General features: G+C 36.2%; 1 protein-coding gene across 4 annotated transcripts in view; it reads right to left on the reverse strand.

The window, feature by feature from the left end:
• st3gal3a (ST3 beta-galactoside alpha-2,3-sialyltransferase 3a) overlaps positions 1-22,837 on the reverse strand; it is a 47,987-nt gene extending 25,150 nt beyond the window's left edge. The window contains exons 1-6 of one of the 4 annotated variants that reach the window (XM_079841259.1): positions 22,621-22,837; positions 19,695-19,843; positions 15,553-15,600; positions 12,580-12,622; positions 8,972-9,064; positions 508-602 (exon numbers count right to left, since the gene is read on the reverse strand). In XM_079841259.1, coding sequence (XP_079697385.1) covers positions 508-602; positions 8,972-9,064; positions 12,580-12,622; positions 15,553-15,600; positions 19,695-19,812 — 397 coding nt within the window. In that variant the 5' untranslated portion in view covers positions 19,813-19,843; positions 22,621-22,837. Of the gene's footprint in view, positions 1-507; positions 603-8,971; positions 9,065-12,579; positions 12,623-15,552; positions 15,601-19,694; positions 19,844-22,365; positions 22,495-22,620 lie in introns of those variants that run through there. The other 3 variants (XM_079841261.1, XM_079841260.1, XM_079841262.1) reach the window with 3 other exon arrangements.
• Positions 22,838-23,519: the final 682 nt, after the last annotated feature.

The following is a 23,519-nucleotide window of genomic DNA, read 5'->3' on the forward strand; positions in this document are numbered from 1 at the left end:
TATGATTGTATTCTGAGCAGCTGAGAACTCGTGAAGAACTTATAAAATGTGTAAAGGAGTGAAAACAGTGGCAGGAATCCCTCCATCACACACACAAACAAAAATCTGCTGCGAGGAGACGTCGTTCTGATGCCTGTACCGAACTGTGATGGGCAATATTGCGACTATGACAAGAAAAAACAGGTGTGCTTGAGCATTCGGTCCTTTATAGGGTTGTATCTTGTGACATCATGTCCTGTTGGTTCGTTTACATGTCTTTGGTCCGTGTTGCATTCATATTTCATTTCGAACCGCACCAGAGTTCGGTTGGAAGTGGTCGGCTTGTTTGGTTCGGATGGCAGCGCTCACACTTTTTCAAATGAAGCGCACTAACAGGACAATCGCACCAAGGTTCGCTTTAATCGAACCAAACATGCCAAGTGTGAACACACTCTAAAAGACATCACACTAAACCAAGGATCATAGTCATAAAAACTGATTTTAAGCAACTCAGAATGAAAGAAATACCTTGTGTTCTTACTCCAAAGGGAGGATGGTAACTGCTGATCTTTGATAGCCGCTTAAAATTCGGATCAAGGAACATGGGAGCTGGTTTTAAAAACCTAAAAGAATAAATAAAAAGACAAAGAGAGAGAAAACAAGTTAAAACAAGCACGAGTGTCACGCTAACCACTCCACAGCCCACATGAGAAAAGGGGTGCGATACCTTGATAACCGCTGGAATATTTGATAGGATTATGCGGCTCGCATAACCCATAATCCACTGGCTAGCAGTGTGTTTATCAGTTCGTAAGAGATGAGCCCTGGAATGTCTAAAGAAGTCCAGCCTAAACCTGACCTTTTCTCAAAACAAGCATAGAGACTTATAAGGAGCTGAGCTCGCCAAGATACTCATCGTCTACAGACGTTAGACTACAGTCAAGCTACACTTCTGAAAGAGTAGTTAACTACACAACATACAAGAAGTTATTTAACGGGCAATATCTTTTAAAAGTACACTGTGTAACTTTTTTGTTCAAAATTTTTACAAAACGAGCGAGTACATCCTGAATCAATCTTCCAAACCATGCTTTTGTCTGATCCTGAATCACTACAGTACGCCTATAATAAGTGTTTACATTTAGACCATGCGGGACAACAACCGCTGCGGAGGAGTCCAGTACCTGCCTGACTCATCATAGACATAAACAGAGAAGTTCTTCTTCCACACGATGCATGCAGTTTTGTTTATTAACCGCTAGAGCACTAAAAGTTACATAGTGCACCTTTGTAAATAAAACTATGAGATGGCATCATTTATTTGTACAATTAGAGCAGTATTTTTGGGCTCAAAAACTATGGATGCACTGAAATTGTTAACAGAAACCATTACTTCAAACATCCTATAACATTATTTTTTAAATGGATAGCGGTGTGCACTTGAAATGATCTTAATTCCTTTACAGTTAGAAAGAAAAGAAACTTGACTCACAGTGATTGATGAGTTGTTTTTTTGAACTGTTTCATTTGCATGAACCCAGGGCCGTAACCATCATAGACATTGAGGGGGACAAGTCCCCCCCCAAAAATTAGAAATGGGCAAATTGTCCCCCCCAATATTTGATATTCTTGATGCTGCTCTGCTGCACTCCATTACGCACCGCTCTGTTTGTTATTAGGATGACAAAAAGTTGCATTTTCAGGCGGTCGTCAGAGCCCAAATAACTGTCAATCAGATCAAAGGCGGCAGGCTTTACAATTCACAGAAGACGAGTGCCAATTCAAACACGATGCTTTAGTTTTAACAGTGAGAGAGTGCATGGCAAGATGTAAGAAGCTAAAAATTTTATATTTGACAACTGATTACGATAGAACAATATAACTATGATAGAAATATTCAGCGACCGAAAAAAACGTGATGCAAACTACTCAACTTTTTCAAATGAAAATTTCAGCATTTTGATTTGAAAATATGCAATCATTAACATAATTCATGTAATTCATAATTGAATTTGACAAGACAAGAACGTTTTGGACATATTAGACATACAAATAAGAGTGAATGTGTGCATATTTTAAAATAAAATATAATTTGAAAACGAATAAATTGAATATTTCACAACTACAATAGACCTGGAACATTTACTGTTCTTATATTTTCTTCATTCCCTTTTAATTTGTGATTCTTTTAAAGAAATAGACCAATAACATCTCACCCCTACCACCCCCACATGCAAAAAACTAAAAACATTGGTCCCTTGCCAATGTTCAAGACATGGTAACAGCCTTGCATGAACCATCTCAATGAATCGATTCACTATGGGCCGCTTTACGCCTGGTCACTTCATGCATCGGTTAGCCATCGGATTTTTTGTCTGTAACTGTCTGTAACACTAGCGCTGTCATATCTGGCTCTAACATACTGTACAGCCCATAAACACACTCTCACGTTTATTTTTTACTTGATTGGGAGGAGTAACATTTACATATGTGGTTTCAACAGATGCATTTAGAGCCTTGGTCACTTAATGCATTTCTCTGATTGGATAGTCATCTGATCGTGAAAAGACCAGGTGTAAAAGCCCTCCACGATCACTCAAACCACTTTAGGAGGTGGTCTGAAACTGGACAAGTGGATAAACCGGATAAACTGAGTGAGATGGTGGGTTAAACCATGGAACTGATACGCAGAAGGTTGCTGGTTCGATCCCAGTGGTCACCACCACCACCTTGAGCAAGGCACTTTACTCCATGTTGCTCCAGGGGATTGTCCCTGTAATAAGGGCACTGTAAGTCGCTTTGGATAAAAGCGTCTGCCAAATGCATAAATGTAAATGCATCTGGTTGTTGAAACCACATATGTAAATTTTACTCCTCCCAAAATAGTACAAAATAAATGTTTGAGCACTATATGATGTGATAGCCAGATGTGACAGCACTACTGCAACACGCCTCGCCGCAGATGAGTTGCTGATTATCTCTTCATCAAGCCGACACACAAACTGCCTCAAATGAATCTGAAAGTCGCAGACACTCATCTGGCTCAATCATCTTCTTTAAAAGCAGTGAGACTAAATGATCTTACCAATGCTAATACCGCTTTCTCTCCTATTGCGTTTTTGATCTTGAAATTAGCTGATGATAAATAAAATGCAACGCATATCGGTTGCTTTCGTTGACGTGAACTCAACATTAAATTTGCATAAAGCACGGAAATTGAAGATTCAATTCATATTCGTTTTGCAGAGACACATTTATGTGGCCAAGTGTAATTGGAATGGTCAAAAAATCAGATAGCTATCCGATCAGTAAAAACCCATGAAGTGACAAGGTGTAAACAGGCCCTTAAACTTCGTATCGTATTCACATTCACATTCGTCTCGAAAGCATTTCGGAGGACATTTATACCTGGCATATTCACGATTGGACAGCTATTTGTTCAGAGAAAAAAGCATGAAGTGACCAGGTGTAAACAGGCCCTAAGATGAATGTGATCTTCAAAGTTACTTAAGCAATATTCCAGTTCCCTAATATATACAAAATATAAGAAAATAATATATATAATGAATATAAGAAAAACTGCATCATGAGTCCAATAGACTTTAACAGGTCTTGATCAATTCATTACAAAAAGAAATGGCTTTATTGTTCTCTGCTATGTAGCACCAACACCTAACATGTTACACAAACAATCATTTATACGGCTAATCTCTCTTTCCAGCCACAAACACCACCTGGCAAAGCTGTATATCATTAAGAAACGCCCAGATTTCTGTCAACATCATCCACTCAACATGCACCTGATACAACTATCCAAAACCCATTTCACTGGCTGACAAAACAACACCTGAAGACTTCCGTCATGTCGTTCACAGCTGCCCGAACCCTGGTGTAATGCACTAATGACACAGGTGGTCCGCTGTATTCGAGTTCCCATGACCACAATACTCTGCGCTTCTTCACATCCCAGCAGCTTAAGTGAAGGTGACACACACTCCCGCTGTTTCTCCCCGGCTCTAACTTCCAAACACGTACGCTTGTGAGAAAAGTTTGTGAACCATTCATAAGTATCAGGATTACCACATACGTGACTCCTAAACTATTCATATCATAATAATACTAATTTCCCAGCCATATTTTGACAGAACAAATGTTGACAATGAAGGTTTCAGCAGGCGTTTCAATTAATTTAGATGTAGGTTTCTTCAGGGCGTTGACGTTCTCCAAGTTGAAAACTTCAGGAGGATTGAAAAACTCTAAGAGCATAATAATGTATCAAAAGTGTTTTCCTACAAGGGTACAATTACAAGGAGACATTTACAAGCAAAATCTATCTCTATTATAATTTTATTAATATTATTATTTACAGATATTTTATATTACAGATTATTGTGCTGATAATAGTCTACTAGTGCAGATACTAGTTCTTAATCTTTCCTCCTGGCTGGGACAGGGCAGGAAAATAATAAGAAGAACTTGCAGGACATTTATTTATAAAGAAGCTCGAGATTCACCTGGACTCTTATTTTGAAATGTCTATGATTTACTATTGCATGCTGCTCATTCCAAAAGATAATGGAGATAAAATGTGCACTACTTAAAACCATTTACCACATATTACAACATAAACACCATAAAGTAAACATTGTCGTAATTCATCAACAGTAAATCATGAGCTATCTTTTGGCATAAATGTAGGGTATTCCTTGATTGCGAGCATGTAGAACACGCAACACGTTGTGTTTCTCCACTTTGAAAGACGCAGCACAATACTTTTGAAGTTTAAAAATCACATCAAGGCATATCACGATTCCCCTTTTTTCCATCTCCAAATTTAAGAGCTCTTACAATGTTATGTTTGTTATATCATTAAAGAAAATCAAAACTGGTAACTCTTTATTTTAAGGTGACGTAGTTACATGTTACTACATGTACTTACTATAGTAGTATCAGTAAATTATGCATCATTACAAGCAACTAACCCTAAACCAAACCCTAACCGCAAATTAAGTACATGTAGTTAATACAATTACTCAGTACTTATTTGAGTAATTATAATGTGACGAAATCACCTAAAAATGAAGTGTAACCTTAAAACTTGATATTTTCATAAACTGAATTTTTAGACTATTTAAGGACCAGCAGGGATTTTTATTCAGACATGTGCTGCAAAATACATTTTACAATTCACATTTATTTGTGTCGCAAATGCGAGTGAAATGTTCAAACTCGTTTTTTATGGATTTGTTGCCAATCATTACCCTCAGATCTGCCAAGCTAAAGTCTGCAATCAAAAGTCAGAGATCTCAATATAAAGCATTTCTCATCAAATTCTCTAAGGAAAAATTGATTGCCTCATTTATTTCTATTTTTACCTCTCCAAAGGAGATTTACAAGAAACATTTGATATCAGATATCAAAGAAGAATTCTTGAAAACTGAAGTTAAATATAAATGAGAACTAGTAAGCATCCCCAGAGCTATGAAAGAGCGGCCTCTCAACATTTTCTTCTGCAAAGAATTCATACACTATCACCAATTTATGCATGAACATTTGCTAACTCAAATGTAGCTGCTATGTTATGCTGCAACTTAGCATGTATAAATGTGTGTTCTTGGCTATTACTAGTTGGCAGATTCTTTTTTTTTCTCCGTCAGATGCTAATTACATGGCCAACTACACGTTTAGCGTCTAAAACACTGAAGATGTCATGCTCTATTTAGTATTCCCATCTGACTCCACTTACACCAGAAAGGTTCAGCATCAAGGATTCAGAGTCATGTGATCCGGCCCTGAGCCCTATTTTTCACAACTCTCTGTTGTGAAAGCTCTTTTTAACAGACGAAAAGCAAATTTTCACATGGATGCTGGGTCATTTCTGAAGCCATTACAGTAAACTGATGTTTTATAACAGATACAAAAAAAATAAATTTCCTTTATATATAAAATGTTCTATTGAAACCGTTGTTGCTTGGCAATCTATTGTTATTATACTAATGAACTATATTACTTGGCAGAATTTTTTATTAACAATAATATTTATTTGGTAACACTTTACAACAAGGTAACATTTGCTAACATTACTAAAACTAACAATGAAAAAATACTTCCACAGCATATTAATCTTAATTAATGCTAATATCAGCATTTACTAATATATTATTAAAATCAAAAGTTGTATCTGTTAATACTTAATCTGAGCTACCAGACCTGAGCTAACATTAACTAATTATGTACAGCTTTATTTTTATGAACTAACTTTAACAAAGATGAATTACTACTAACAAACATATTGCTCATTATTGGTTAAGTGAGGAATAATTGACTTATTGATTTTTAGAAAAATAATGCATACTCTGCAGAAAGTTGACTTCTGCACACTGTGTGCCTCAGCATGCGCTGACCCCGCTCTGTGATATTAAGTGGCCTACCACTTCATGGCTGAGCTGCTGTTCCCAATTGCTTCCACTTTGTTATAATACCACTAACAGTTGACCGTGGAATATTTAGTAGTGAGGACATTTCACGAATGGACCGTACCACGCTTGAATTCACTGAGCTCCTGAGAGCGGGCCATTCTTTCACAAATGTTTGTAGAAGCGTCTGCATGCCTAGGTGCTTGATTTTATACACCTGTGGCCATGGAAGTGATTGGAACACCTGAAATCAATGATTTGGAGGGGTGTCCCCAGTGGCGGCGTTTCACAAACATCTAGGGTATGGCATGAGACCTTCTGGCCATACAACAACGACATTCCCAAATAATAACATCTTAACAAAATGTGGACAAAAATCCACTAAAAAGACATAGACTTAACATTAGACTTAACAACAATGCAAATACTGAAATGTATATAGAAGCCTTCACTGTGTCCTAACCAAACGCGACACGTGAGAAAAATATATTTATTTTACAGTATTTATTTCTGCTGCGTTGTGGCTGGAATAACATACAAAGTATGACAAGTGCAGATTATGTGCTTTATTTAATGTAAAAAGAATTGAATGCGAGTTTGAATATCATTTTTCGAGACCTTTATTGACATATAGCCTTATTGAAAGGAACAATGGATAATTTACATCAGATCTTGAAAATAAATTAAAGGAAACTACTACACTGTAAAAAAAAAATCAGGTCTCCAATTGAAAATTTTCTAATGACAGATCACATCTAAATTTTTTAGTTGGTCAAATTGAATTTCTGTGAATTAAATTGCATCAATTCACAGAAATTCAATTTGGCCAACTGAAAAATTTAGATGTGATTCGTCACTAGAAAATTTTCAATTGGAGACCTGATTTTTTTTTACAGTGTATGTTCAAATTGTCAAGGTGAACAAACAAGTGTATTCTAAAAAATAAAACAAATAGTTTCAGTCACTCAGTATGTTTTTTTAATCATGTTAAAATTGTGTACAATTTAGGAATTCGATATTGTACCTATCAATTTCGTTGCGAATGCAGTCAGGACGCTTGCAGAGAGCCCACCCACACGCTCTTCTGATTGGCTGTGATTTTTGATTGATTGATCTCGGGTCGAGTCTGGTTTGCCGTAGAAAATGTTGTCGCATCGCGTCTGGTTAGGACACGGTGTTAGGCTGTTTAAATGTGCTTTTCAAAGCTGCAACAGAACTACCGAGCAGCATCATATGCCTTTTAAATCCCCTGCCTGGGTATGGCAACTGCCATACATAAACGCCGCCGCTGAGTGTCCCAATACTTGAAATAAAATGACTGATTTATGATATAAGACAATAAGAACAGCCCTGTGGTATAATGTTAGTGAATGCATGAACTAATGTTAACTAATGGGATCTCATTGTAAAGTGTTACATATATGATAATTAAGCATTACACTAATTGTAAATAAGAAAAAGAATAAAACTGTGTGTGTAAAAATTATGAAAATGATATGATCATAATGATCATAATCAAACAATTACAAAAAAAAACAACTTAAAAATGTGAAATGTCCAGACACATTACAGAAAATGCGCCATGAAAATGTCACAAATCAAAAAACGTATTTTTCCTTTTTAAAACAAATATGTTTTCATGACCTGAACCAAGAACCAGAAAAAACTAAATAACAACAATTCAGACTCAGACTTCTGGTTCTGACACCTAGTTCTCAAAATGACACCACATTAAGATCTCCCAAAGGAGCTTACACAAACTTCCTTCCTGAAAGGATTCTGATGATCTATAAACTGTGGTTTATATTAATCTCAGAGGTTCTTGTGGCAAAAGGAAACCTTTGCGTGTCAGTCGTGAGAATCAGAAGCGCAGCTCTCTCACGCACTGGGAGCCCAGAGGAGCACAACCGACCCAAAAAAAGATTCTGATGCTGGTGATGCGCGCCGCAGTCACATTTTTAAAACATGCCTTAAATCAACACGTTAAGGATAAAGAGCATTCACTGTGGGGAATCTTCTCACACACTAAATTATTGAAAAGGCAAAAGAAATATTTCTTTTATGCCACTCTGAGCTCCTCTCAAGAGCATTGCAGGGCACAACATCCTCACTGTGTAATGGGTTTAATACAAACTACACAACACACATGCAGTAATGCATATGAAAAGAAAGGACAGACCCAGTCTTACGCAGCCAAAGAAAACTGTGATAAATGTCTTTGTTCTCCCTCCTGAAAAAACAACCTGCAAAGCTGGTTAAAACTATTGCATCGCTGGTTACCAGTTTAAGGCTTGTTTTGACCTCTTTCAAGATGATTTCAAGCTGGTTTATCTGCAACAATAACCAGCAACTTACCAGCAGAACCGAGAAAGAAATCTGGCCATTTCTCGGAAAGATCAACATGAAATCAAAATGGACTCTTTACTTTTATGTTCTGAATCTCAATGTCAATGTTATTCATCTAAATTATTTTGTGAATAGCAGAAGAACGAGGTGCGTGACTGTCTGCATGCGCATTTATAAATCTGATATTGTGAACGTCCTGTGTTTCACAATGTATGGTGAGATCAGCTTACTTTGGATAGATTAATGTCATCTTGGCCTCTGCATAACCCGGTTTACACTCTCCTTTACTGAGGTTACCATATTTATACTGCAGCTCCAGGGGCCTGTGAACCAATGACAGAAGAACAACTTGAATGCAAAGGACAAGATGAGAGGATGAAACAGCAAATCCTTGAACCTTTAGGGTTAGTAATATGGTAGCCCCAAAAATATTTGGAACCCTCAGCCACTGCATAACAAAATGTCATAGGAAGTGGCGACTGGAAAGAAATGTTCTTGTAGTGGATGCATGATATCAGTTCTTCACACATATGTTTCTGCAGAGTAATCACATATGTAGTTCATCACATTTACTGTGAACACGTCCCACTAACGGTTCACAACCACAATACTGTCACAATACTGTGTGTCTTCATTTTCAACACTACATTCATTGCTTTGTCACTTAAAATCTAACAAACTTTCTTTTGTAAATTGTGCTGGAGCTTGTGCTGCCTTTCCTCACAATACATGCATGACTGAAGTGTCCAAATATTTTTGTGGCCTTCTATCCAAAGTGACAGGAGGGTTGTACTGCCCAACTCAAAAAAAGTGACTTCTATTTATCAAAAAAATATTTTTTTTTCCACAAAAAGTATGAAGCAACTGTTTTAAATCAGCAGTTGTGTACCTTTAAAACTCAACTTAAATGATCCTAAAAAAAATCGAATAATTGTGTGAAATCTAAAATATGCACAAGATTTTGCTCCATATGTGGCTGCAAGTTAATTGAACTTAATATTTAATTCTAATAAACCAGGGGAATTCATTTAAAATGCTCCAGACCGTATTTATTTGTTTAAAGACAATTCATTTGCTTGGGTATGAATCAACTTCATATTCGTCAGATCAACATCCATAAAACAGAGCTTACTATATGCTTTGGGGTCTGGAGAAGGGAAAGCAGCTGTAGGGGGATGTACAGCGATAAAGGCTGCTCAACCCCATGACAACCTGTTTGAGGAGTAGTTTATTTTATATAAGCGCCAGTATAAACCCACTAATTCACAGGCCGGCAAATGGAAACTTTCTAGTAAGTTTACATCAATACTGTGAGTGCTAGACATATAAAGATGACCTGTTGACGGTGCCATTTATACAGGTGGGCGTTAATGGTAATAAGAGAGGTCGAGCCATGTTTTATTTCGGGTAAACGGACCTCCCATATAGATACAATCAGGACTGTTAAATCAGACAAGGCTGGATGAGAGCCAAGACATCATTCTTTAAAAATGCTTTAGGGCGCCATTAATTATCCTTCCAAAGTAAAGCTCAAATAAACAACAGGCCAAGTTATTAAGAGAGACAAATTGCTGGACAGTACAGGCCAAAGTGAACTCACACATACATGCATACTTTGAAGCGCTGTTCCAAAACCTAGTGAGCAGCCTTGCTCTACATAGGCAGCTGCCTTCTAAGGCAACATCCAAACTGAAATGCAAAACAATTCTGTGTCTCATACAAATAGAGTTTATCTGGATGTTAAAAACACATAGGCTTGTATTACTTGTCATTATTTTGTAACCTGAACTCCATAAATGATTATATGAAGTATTAAATCAAAGAGTTCTTTTGTTCTTTAAAGAATTAGTTCACTTCAAAATGTAAAAACCACCCCCATTACATCCAAGATGTTCATGTCTTTCTTCAGTGGAAAAGAAATTGAGGAAAACATTTCAGGATTTTGTTTTCTCCACACAATGGACTTCAATGGCAACCAAAATGTTGAAGGTCCAAATTATTGCAGTTTCAAAGGGCTTCAGAGGCTCTGTGCGATCCCAGGCGAAGAATAGGGTTTTATCTAGCTAAAAGATCTGTCATTTTCTTTAAAAAAATAAAATAAAATAATATAATTTTTAACCTAATTTGCTCATCTTGTGCTGCTCTGTGGTGCGACGCGGATTACGTAATCAAGTCAAGTCAAGTCAACTTTATTTATATAGCGCTTTTAACAATGTAGATTGTTTCAAAGCAGCTTTACAGTGTTAAACAGGAAAATAATGCAGCATAATTTTATTCAGCTGTATAGCCATTCTGGAAAAAACGCTGATGTCATCAGTTCATTTCAATTATCATACAGTGACAGTGTGGGCTTTAGATCAATAATTAGATCAGTAATTTCGTTTTAATGGTTAATTTAGTTTATTAATTAGATTTATTTTGATGTTTTCACGTCGGAAAGGTCATGCTAGACATAGGCAGAAGTACTGCCCCCGTGTTTACAAAGCGCTTGTGCGAAGACTAATGCTCCTTTAGCAAAAAAAGGTTAAACAACGATGTCGGACGATTTTGAAGTTGGAGTTTTTTTTTGTAAAGGCCGTTTGTATTAGTCTTCGCATGTTTGCCTGGGGCAGTACTTCCGCCTACGTCTAGCGTGACCTTTCCGACATGATTATGTAATCTTTAGGATAAAAAGTATATAAATGTTTATTTTTCTTGAAAATGACTGATGGTTTTGCTAGATAAGACCCTATTCCTTGTCTTGGATCGTGCAGAGCCTCTGAAGCCCAACGAAGAGCTTTGAAATGGCATTGATTTAGACCTTCAACATTTTGGTTGCCATTGAGGTCCATTGTGTGAAGAAAAATCCTGGAATGTTTTCCTCAAAAACTTTCTTTTCGACTGAAGAAAGAAAGACATGAACATCTTGGATGAGATGGGGGTGAGTAAATTATCAGGAAATTTTGATTTTAAAGTGAACTAATCCTTTAACATTAATGACAGACATCACAGCAACTGGTTTATTAGGCTGCTGTCACTTTAAGATCTGCCGCTGCCAAACATGACGTGGATCTGACGCGCATCTCATTTTCTCACAATTCTTTAAGTTAATTTAAGACCGAATACTCAACAAAACTGACATTTTAGCATAATTCTGTGTGTTACTGTTCGTTCAAGCGCGAAAGAGAACTCTATTCTGGTGCACGTCTTTCTGTGCGTCGTGTGTGTGTCACAGTCAGGACATTCACAGACAGCATGCTCTTTTAAACCATTCACGTGCGACGAGACAAAAGCATTTGCATGAATAAGAGCGTGATCATATAATGTAACGCTAGCCCAAGGATGACAAAAATATGGATGCTGCGTTCAATATTTTTAACGTGTTCTAATAAAAATGGTTAACGCACTAATTTTGACAGCACTACAATAAACATTTAAATTGCATATAAGGGAGTTTTATATCAACTTTTAAATATAATTATGTTTCTATTCCAATTTGTTAACTGTGGCTGTGATAAAAAAAAGAAGCATAAAAATAAATTTCATACAAACGTTGAATGAAAAAGTCCATTTAAATTAGACTGAACCTGAACGTTTTTGGTATTTAATGAATTATATGTAAAACCAAAGGATTTTCTATTTTCAATAGACTTTCTGGGATTGCCTTCTTTGCAAAATATGTGATGCTATTTTAAAAGAAAACATGATGTATAATTTTACTAACAACCTTTCCCTTTAGGAGTGTGCGTAAAAATGCTGCCAATGTAGAAAACTCACCAGGTTTTGGAACACAACCTTAAGCTCACATGAAGAACCCACACACTCAATGAAGAACCCACACACTCAATGCGTTACTTACAGTTTTCTGTCAAGCTTGGTAAGAAATCCCTGCTTGTCGTACTCTAAAGAGAGAGAAATACAATAAATCAACAGAGTTTATGAGCCTGCAAGAGAAAGGAGAGAGAGCGAGCGAAAGATGCAGCGTGTTAATGTCAATGTGCCAATAGGAAGGGATGGAAATATTTTGGCAGTAAAAAGAATATATTTTGTTAAGGAAATGGAGAGATTATTCTTGTAGTTAAAGAGAAAGAAATTGGAGAGGCTGCTTACTCGCATTGACCAACATAGGCGGTACATATGTGCATAACGTACATACATTAGTAGCACAAAAACAATATTTTAAAGCACAAAAATTAAACCACTAAACCACATTCAATGGCTATCTCTATTTACTCTGAATAGCTAGGAAGCAAAATGCTGAAACATACAGACATTTGAATTTAAAGATACGGAAATAGTGTGTGCTTCCACTCAAAAAGGTGCATTTTGGGCATGGTATAATAAATAATCTGTATTCTGAGGTGACACTTCACAGACAAAATCTGGGGACACCTGAGACTTATATTACATCTTGTAAAAAGGGACATATTAGGTCCCCTTTAAATGAAAAGTCAGAAAATTATTAAAAATACATGAAATATTGATTGGTGTTGGAATGTGAGAGCATGAAAATATGAGGGATATGAAACTAGCACAACGATGTAAGTTTATCTTTATTACACAACAATATTTGACAACAGAATGATAAGAATGTAATCAGAACTAATAAACATCTTTATGAGCTTGTGTAAGCTGATAAGGTGAAGAGAGATTAAACTGCATAGTTTACTGAACCAAGTAATAATGTTTTATAACCCATGAAGTACAGTTACGTGATGCCATCATGTTGAGAGTTCAAAAAAGAAGGATATTACAGAGATTTGTTACTTTACAACTAAAGGAAACAGATAAACATAAAACGAGAATCCTGAAAAAAGCAACAAGTCAAGGCCAGTTTTTATAAAATAACCTCGGAAAGAAAGAAAGAGTCAAAGGAGAGCTCAGGGAAATGCACAGGATGCTCGTACAAACGTGGCGTCCGGCCGGCCGGCCACTGCATTAGTGTGCTTGCAGAAGCAGCGGCGTTGCATTAGAGGTCGCAGGAGCTGCAGCGGGTGTTAGTTCACAGCCGAGATCACTGCGCAGGGAGTCTTACAAAGATCACAGTGCTTCGGTCATGCAGCAAACAGCCTAACAGCCACCGGTTATCACTGCGTCACTCAGGGAATATACTGGGTCAAATGCAGCTTAAGCTCTACTGACAGCATCTGTGACACGCCTTTGAAAAAGTGCAATATGTGTATATTTTGAACGTTTATACTTGTATTACTGTGAACACATTTGTTTTCATAAACACCAAGAAAGTATTTGCAGGTCACAGATATTGTTGATAAACCTTAAGTTGTATCTTACTGGAAACACACCTTTGTTAATGATTTAATCTATATCAGTACATTATCTATTTTTCAACATTATTAGTTGATGTAGTAGTATTTTTACTGTAATCTTTATTAGATTTTAATAGGGAACAATATTGTACTACTGGTATTTATTTACAATATATTAATGATTAGTACAGATCATAAAACATTCCAGTTCTATGGCTTTCACCAGTGCTTGATCTGGCAAAAAATCTGCAAAGCAGAAAAATATAAATCTTTATAAACTTTATCATTAAGTCAGACAGAAGCACGACAGATGTCTTTGTATTGAATTTGCAGGGGGATTTTCCTCAAGTACTAGAAACGCAATGGAGAAGCTTCATAATGTTGGGAGATTAAATCATCCATTTTTTTTGTAAGTTTTGGACTAGGTTGCTTAAGAAATGTATGCATGTATGCATGTATGTATATACGTATACAGCTCTGGAAAAAATTAAGAGACCACTTACATTGAGAAATCAATTTTAAGTGGTCTCTTAATTTTTTTCCAGAGCTGTATATATGTAGAGTTTGGGGTCAGTAAGACTCTCTTTTTAAAATATCATACTTTTATTCAGTAAGGATGCATTCAATTACAGTAAAGACATTTATTGTTACAAACGATTTCAATTTCAAATAAATGCGCATTCTTTCCACAAAAAATATGAAGTAGCACAACATTAATAATCAGAAATATTTTTTGATAAAAAATACAATTGTAAAATATATCTATAACTGGTGAATAGTTATTTTAAATAAATAATATCTCACAATATTACTGTTTTGGACTGAATTTTGTTCAAATAAATACAATACATGACTCTTCTTCATAAATCGTACTGACCCCAAACTACTGAACACTTATGTGTGTATAAAAATTAGGGCTGGGTAAAAACGCTCGTTTTTTAATAGATTCTTAAATAATCGATTCTCTTTTTAAATCCCAAGAATCTCTTTTAGTCGGTTTTCAGTTGATGAATGAACAGAACATTGTAGCGCACCTTCAATCCAGTACATCGCAATAAGCTTTGAGCTTTGTTCCTTTCGATATGAAACAAAGTCCTAGATATCCAATTCTGTCCATTTTAAAATAATAATTAAAAAATAAATAATATTAATACAAATAAATACCATTTTGCAGCTCTTTATTGTGGCGAGACAGATCGCTGTAGCGAAGCGCACGCAAACTGATCATCTCTTACGCTTTGCTACATATCAGAAGGTATGATGAGATACAGTACAACTTGCCAAAATCCATATCATGTCTCATGTAATAGCAGAGTTATATACCAGATTAACTGATATCGAGTCGAAAGTTTGTGAATCGAAATCGAATCGTGAAAATTGTGTCAATACCCAGCCCTAATAAAAATATATTATATACACACACACACACACACACAACCTTTCAAAAAGTTTTATACACAAAGACTTTGTGACAACTAACCCCGGTCTTCCTCATAATGCAATTATACGGATTAAAGTGAATCTCCCAACATTAATGCAGGGTATGATATAGGGTGAACCTCTACCTGAAACTACAACACGTCCCACGGAGAGTAAACTATCCAAAGCAGCCTCTGAAACAAAAGAGTGTGAGTTCAGCATCCAGAAGACATGTCATCACCTCTGTTTGAGTGAGATCAGATGCTTTTAGAGTCTCTGTAAACAGTATTTAACAGCAGAACCCGGACTAGAGTGATGACAGCAGATCTGGGCCATGAACATCTCACACATGGTTAGCAGTTCAAACAACAAATACAACACTCACAATGCATAACGCAGCTAAACCAATTAAAAACAGGCCTAAAGAGTGCAATACAGTACAGACGTGTATAAACAAAGCATTCAATTGTAATGCAAACAGGTCCATGAATGAGAGAAGATGGACAAACAAACAAAAATACTACACAGCATTTGTAGTTCCTGAAAGAATATGAATACATTTAAAAAGTCACAAATTTACTAACAAACCAATGTTATACTTAATCTATGATACATGACTTTAACAAGCTTCTGTTAAATACTTTGTTTTGTAGACACCATTTTAAGTATGCATTTCTGTACAAAAAAAAACAAGTAAGGACAACAGTTGAAACGGATGAGTTGGATCAGACAGCATGTTAACTTCAAAATGGTGCAAAAAAACCCTCATGAACCTCAAGAATGTCAAAGGATATACAAAGAAGCTTTGATTTAACTAGTATTCTAAAATATAGAAAATAGTAATAATCATAAATGAGTTCAAACACTTGATCTGCAGAGTGGGTGATTGACATTACACGAAAATTGTGGTTCAACCATTTAATCTATTGAACGCCATCTAATGTAATAAACAATTGTGCCAAACATCCAAAATAAATCAGCAAGGCCAAATTCAGTTGTGATGTACAGTCAAGTGTTTCTGCCATGTGGACTTTGGAGGGAAGTAAAAATATTCTCTGATAAAAACATGCCATATCCGGATGAGGAACATGCAAAAAGCTGCAGCAGCACGAGCAAAACCTGTGTGTGATTGTGAGCAGAGAAAAGCTGATTTCCTGTTCTTACACATATGAGATTATAAATTTAGACTACTTGCAGAGTCACCAATATGGTAGCATTTTGTGGTTCAATTTTAGAGTGACACAGCCTGGTTAAAGAGAAGATATCCTGAGACTTGTGTCTGTTGTTTGAGCCAAAAAGCAAAACGCAACCAAATGACTAACAAATGCCGATCAGACTTAGTTAAAGAGATTATTCCCAGTTCCACTGTATGTTAAAACACAAAGGTTTGCATTACTTGACATTACTTGAACTCCATAAATGATTATACAAAACATAAAATCATCTATGGTAACAACTGGTTTTATCTGTCAAAATATGATTTAAATCAACCACTAGACTGAACGAACAACAGTCATTTTTTGTCTCTTTAAAAGTTAATAACTGCACATTTTTCCGTATGCTGTTTAGTCAAACCAATTGCTGGTCACACTATCTGACACGTATTACAAAAGCTTATTAGTGGCGGTAGCACAGATAACGAATGACAGATTTGTGTTTTTTTCATGATCACAAACATGAAAGATATCTGCTCTTTCATCGTGGCCTAGTTCTCACATATACTTATGTATAATATGTGACAAAATTCACTACCATTCAAACATTTGGGGTCATTAAAAAAAAAAAAAAGTAATACTTTTATTCAGCATTAAATTGATCAAAAGTGACTTTTATAACATTACAAAATATTTCTACATTTTTAAATGCTGTTCTTTTGAACTTTCTTTTTACCAAAGAATCCTGAAAAATAGAATGTAACGTGGTTCCCACAAATATATATAGAATCAAAAACTCTTTTCAACATTGATGATGATAATAAATGTTTGAGCAGCAAATCATCATATTAGAATGATTTCTGAAGGATCATGTGACACCGAAGACTGGAGGAATGATGCTGAAAATTCAGCTTTGATCACGGGGAAAAAAATAATAATTATTATTTAAATAATAATGTTTCACAATATAACAGATTTTACTGGTGATAGTGGTGAGCATAAAATCATTCTTACAAAACCCACATTTTTGAAGGGTAGTGTACTTTGTTGTTAACTATTAATATAATTATAGGATTGAAAGCCCTTCAGTTATATAATGAATTCTATTATTATCTCATTTGAAATTTGAGGTGGTTCTATTTTTACACTGACATTTGATCGAGTTAGTGCTGTACACTTGTGAAACTAGTGTTGCACCATAAACCTGTGGTGAAAACGAAGATTAGATCTATATAACCATTTACATAACCGTTGACAGCTGGAAATCTACAAGGTGCCTTTGTGGAACACAGAATATTTGAAGAGACAAACATAGAGGATCTTCTTTCTAAACAAACACATGTGCTGGGTAATATTAAGGATGTCATAGCAATCATCAGTTTGTGTTTCATTTTGCCTTCAAAGCTGACCAGTTTTTGGCTTGCTGGCTACTTTTTTGACTGAATCCAGGAGGCGCTCCGTGATGAGGGGGTCTTTAGCTCCCTCCTCTGGACATCATAGCAAAACATTTTATTTTTCAGGGTCTCCTTTAATTTAAGATCATGACTTCACCAGTAATTTGATGCCAAACAGGAAGACTATGCAAAATAGTGCAAATAGTTGCTGAACTGATAGATTTAACTTTAGGCATGACGAATGGAGGAAATCCAGATATGACCGGAAAAACAAAACAATCTAGAGAAGCAAGTCTGTGACATTTCACAGTTAAGAGAAATGAAAAAGCGGTTGGCAATATAGAAACAACCAGGGGTGTTTCCTCCGAGGAGGCAAGAAAGAGAAAGGGAGAAATATTCCATATTCCAAAAATAAAACCATGCAAATATTAGCAAATGTGACATTTAAAAGTGTAACCCGCAGTTAAAGTTACAGCGGGAGTCCATGTCTCTCTTGCCTCCCCTGAGCCCATTAAGTTTTAACCGACCCCTAAAGCATGCGCTGGGTTTGGGGGTGGGGGGTTGAGAATGAATGGGGGAAAGTCACATGAAAGGAGGCAATGCCTCCATCGTGCTATGATTGGATTGGTTATGACTGAATATTGGTTTGTGCAATAAAGCCGACCTCTTGAATGAATAACATTATGCCGTTAATCTGAAGAGTAATTCAAAAGTACGTAAACAGCTCGCCACTTACATATCACCACTTTGTGTCATGTCAAAATAAAACTTGACATGGCTTGAAAACATGATGACTTTGAAATTAAAGATACATATTTGCGTCTGTAACCAGAGTTTGATGACTGATGATCCAAAAATAACAGCTATTAAAAACATCAGTTCAGAAATAAAAGATATAGTTTAAATTGTTACTGACCGTAATTATTATTTTGGAATAGATGTAAAAATGCTTTAAAAAACTAAATTGATAAAATTATACTTGGTGTTAATAGAACATCAATTACATAGTTAATGTAAAAATACAAAGAAGAATTGTAATTGGTTTCTTTTTTATGTCATGTTTATTTAACCAGAAAAAGGTGACAAAGTTAAAGGGGTCAAAAATTGTCATCATTTATAAATAAAAGAGATTTTTCCTACCCTGATTTTAGCCTTCTGCTCTGAGCACTCCGTTTTAAGGGGCGTGTCCGCTGGGAGACTTCGGTGTAAACACCCCTGTGATTGGCTAACGTCTTTGCATTGAAATAGTATTACTCCCTCTTTTAGCTTGTTTTTACAATTACTCTAAACGAAACCAAACGCACATAAGGGGTAGGGCTGCAGCTATCGATTCTTTTTGTAATCGATTAATCTTGCACTTAATCGATCGATTAATCAGATCCTTTTTTTTGTGTTTTTAAACAAACAAAACAAATAATGCATGACGAAAATGAAGCACCACTGCACACACCGTAAACAACCCCAGGAAAACACTGCACAAAAACATTTTGAGAGATCCCCATGCAGAGTCAAACATTTACTCTAAACGACACCAAACGCACATCAGGGGATTCAGTCACTTGACTAACTAGAGCTGCTGAACTGCATCAAGATCCACACACGAAAGTAAGGATCCATGCTGTAACCACTCGTACCCTGACAATCATCTCAATGAATCCAAAGGCATGTCAGCTGCTCCTGCAAGCTCAATGTAACACGTAAACTCTAAAGCTAAAAGAAAATGACAACATTTATACTCACGAGATTTCTGCACTGAGGTCCGTAGGTGCAGTCTGCCAGAGGAATAGTAGAGGAATATCAGCACCATGATGGGACAAATTAAAAACATGAAGCTCCGTGTGGACTTCATCCTGATCATCTCACACGAGGCTTCATCTGGTCTGAGTCACCTGAAAACACAAGCACGCACCACATAGGTAAATCACGAACCTTTCGCAACACAAATGTGAACTTGAGAAATTAAGAAACTGAAAGGTTTCCGAGTTCATCACAGGTCAGAAAAGATGAGACGCGTTACTTTAATATGGGCGCGTCCAGACCGTCACAACATGCAGTGACAGGTCTGAAAGTGAAATGAAGCAAGCTCACTTACAAACACTTCCCAGGCTTGTTTTATCTCAAAAGGAGATCAACCAACATAGCCCTGGGTAGATTTAATCCAAACCACCCTAGTTAGTTGCTATAATCTGCTATTGTTCTAATGCTTATGTAATGATACGGAAAGCTGCTTAACACTGTTCTACCTGATCTAACCATGTTCCCTGTATAACCAATCATATTAAAATTATTTTTTTGATTTGAATAAAACCAGTTAATACAGATGTTGCCACATGAAGCCCATTTTTAGGTAACCTACCAAAACATTTATACAGTGTACAGCATCTGAAAGAGATACCACACTATTATCAATTAAAACTATGACATTTTGAAGAAAATGCCATGTTAAATTATTTTAAGTATGAATATTTCAGTATTTTCATAAATAAAATAAAAATTCACTGAAGTCTATATCAACACCTAAAAATGTATATGGTTGTGGTACAAAATAACAGCTGTGAAATTTCATCTCAAAATTAGGCCTGTCACGATAACTACTTTTTGTTTTGCGATATATCGTCCCAGAAATAAACAATATTATTGTAATTTTAAGACTATTTTATGCCACTGAATATATAATTCTAATATAATAGCATAATAATGCAAGTATACCTGCACACTTTCAAATGACAACCTTTTAATTAGATCATGGAAATTAAGGGTAAAAAAGCACAGTGCACCGAAACAGGGGATTGCGGCTTTGAAATCGAGTCAATTTGGGCTTATTCTTCCAAACTGTCAGTAGTTGTCAGGAAAACACTTTAACGCCTCAAATGGCGCCTTTTTTTCACCCGTTGATAACCGCTCTGTGTATGAAGGAACTGCCCGAGAACCACTTTCGCCTCGGTCACGGAAAACATATAAGATGACAGCACAATCGAGTAAAATGTTGGTGACATTCATTATCATGTAAACATAATGGGCGACATATTGCATCACAAAAATTATTGAGGTCATGTACATATATTGTGCGATATATATAGACGTTTCTGGGGGCCACTGCCCTGCAGAGTTTAGCTCCAACCCTGATAAAACTCACCTGCCTGTAGCTTTCTAGTAATCCTGAAGGAAATGATTGGTTAGCTGGTTCAGGTGTGTTTGATTAGGGTTGGAACTAAACTCTGCAGGGCAGTGGCCCCCCCAGGACAGAGTTTGCTAAGTTGAGTTAAGTTGATTCAACTCATCGATTAGCATGTACTGTCATGTTAATTTAAAAATCTTTCAGAAGCAGCTTTTGTGCAAATCCATAGTTGAACTAACCCTCGTTTGTGAAGCAGTCCGCCGTAAAATGATTTGTGCAAATATATCACTTTAATGACTTTCTTCGGCACATTTCCGTCATAAATAAAATTCAACCACGGTGTCCTCAGTGGCTCAGATGCCAGGAGTCTATGAAGACTCTTATGCTCGTTGATACATCCTATAACAGAACATTTGTGATGGGTTTTTTTTGCCGCAGAAAAGAGATGAATAATTGTGGAGAGCAAGAAGGGGATGGGTTAGTTAAAGACGACCTAACGAAAGTCCATTGGATGAGCAAAGTGAGGCGGAAAGATGTAAGAGACTGTATAAAACTGAGCTTGTTTGATGATCAGCTGGCATCTCGGCTTTGTCTCCAGCAATACATTTATTCTTTTGGCACCAGGAACTCCTGACTCAAGAAGTTTCTTTAGAGACAAAGATTGACTTTTGCCACCACAAAATTCAGTTCATTTTGTGACTATTCTTACAAAAAAGTACTGTAGTAATACTAGGTATGATTCTTATAATTTAAATTATAATTTAGAGCCAATCCTAAAGGATCCTTATGGGAATTTTCAATATATATTAAATATATCATTTAATTTTATAATTATAGATTTAAAAAAAACAAAACCTTGTTTGACATGGCTCCCAAAAAAAAGAAAGTTTGCAATCCAAGTTTGTTAGTTTGTCTTTCAGTGACTATCACAAAACAGTACTGTAGCAATACCATTGTACAGTAATGGTACAATATATAATGATATATATTATATAATTTATATTTTATACGTTTATATTTGTACATATAAATAAAATAACAACTAGAATGTATCTAACACTGCTCCCAATATGATACAACACCACGTTATTTACTTGGCACCAGGAATACATGTCATTATAATGGTGTATTTCCAAAAAACACCGCATTACCATAATACTTTTTGGGTCAGTTTTGTTAGTATAACATTACTCAGTTCAATGCTTCAAAGACGCCAGATTCCAAAACACAGTACCTTAACAACTAGTGATCGTTAAAAAAAAACATTTTTTAACGACCAGACTCTAACGTTACCTCGTAACCTATGGAAACCGCACGGCGACCGCTAGCTCATGTTTCGGTCCGCTATAACGGTAACAGACACATCCGATTAGCGCTTTAGCTGCTACTGCTAACCTCAAACCACCAAAGACCCCGTTAAACAGATATGAATTTCACAATCACACGGAGTCCTAGTAAGAAACACCTGACACCGCCGCTGTTACAAGAGACGAAATGACAATAAAAAACGGTTAGCGTGTGTGTTGAGAGAAGCTGGCTAACTCCTACCTCACAGAAACGGGGCGATAATGTAAACATGTCCATAAACACACCGCTGTCTCAGGCGTCGGTCGCTACAGCTCTTCTGAAATAACGGAAAACACATTTCTTTTATCTCGAGGCTGCGTTTATCAGCTTGGCTCCCAGGCTGAGTGCAGTGAACTGTGAAGTGAACTGAAGTGAAACAAATAGAGTTCATGCCATAAAGGTTGAGGAGGAGGAGGAGGAGGAGGAGTGTGCCTTCCTTCTGTGGGGCCTGATGATCAGCTATTGGCTTGAACACACCATACAGGTCCATAAAATATGATAGGCCTACTTCACTATTAGGTATCACACGAAAAACTATTAACGTTAGCTATCACACCTCAGAAAAGGGAAGTAGGATACGTGAAGACAGCATACTTGTGAGCTTAAAGTCAACATTTAAATGATCAACGAACATAAACAGAAGCTCAACTGAACCTGCTTGACACATGAGAATGAACCTCATTGGTTCTCGCTGAAGCTCAAACGTGCTTTGTAACTAGGGTGACCACCATCAAACAAACCAAATGTGGGACGATTACTAAGTTTGTGTGGGACAATGTGGGACATGTTACCAACACTAAAACATAACCTGAAACTGTTGTATAATCTTAAATTCAACATCACTGAGCCCAAAGGCAGCAGGCATCATGCAGATAACTACTTTTGAAACAGTTCTGACCAAGTGCAACTAAAATCCAACTAAATAAATAATGAAACAAATAAAACAACAATAAATTAGTTAATCTTATATATAATTTTTTTTTTTTGTGTGTGTGTGTGTGGGGGGGGGGGTGTAGTTTATATATATACATATATCAATTTATATACAGAACTGTATTTTTTATATATATATATATATTCATTTATATACAGAACTATCC

Source organism: Gobio gobio (genome assembly GCF_949357685.1).
Source record: "Gobio gobio genome assembly, chromosome: 17".
Classification (NCBI taxonomy): domain Eukaryota; kingdom Metazoa; phylum Chordata; class Actinopteri; order Cypriniformes; family Gobionidae; genus Gobio; species Gobio gobio.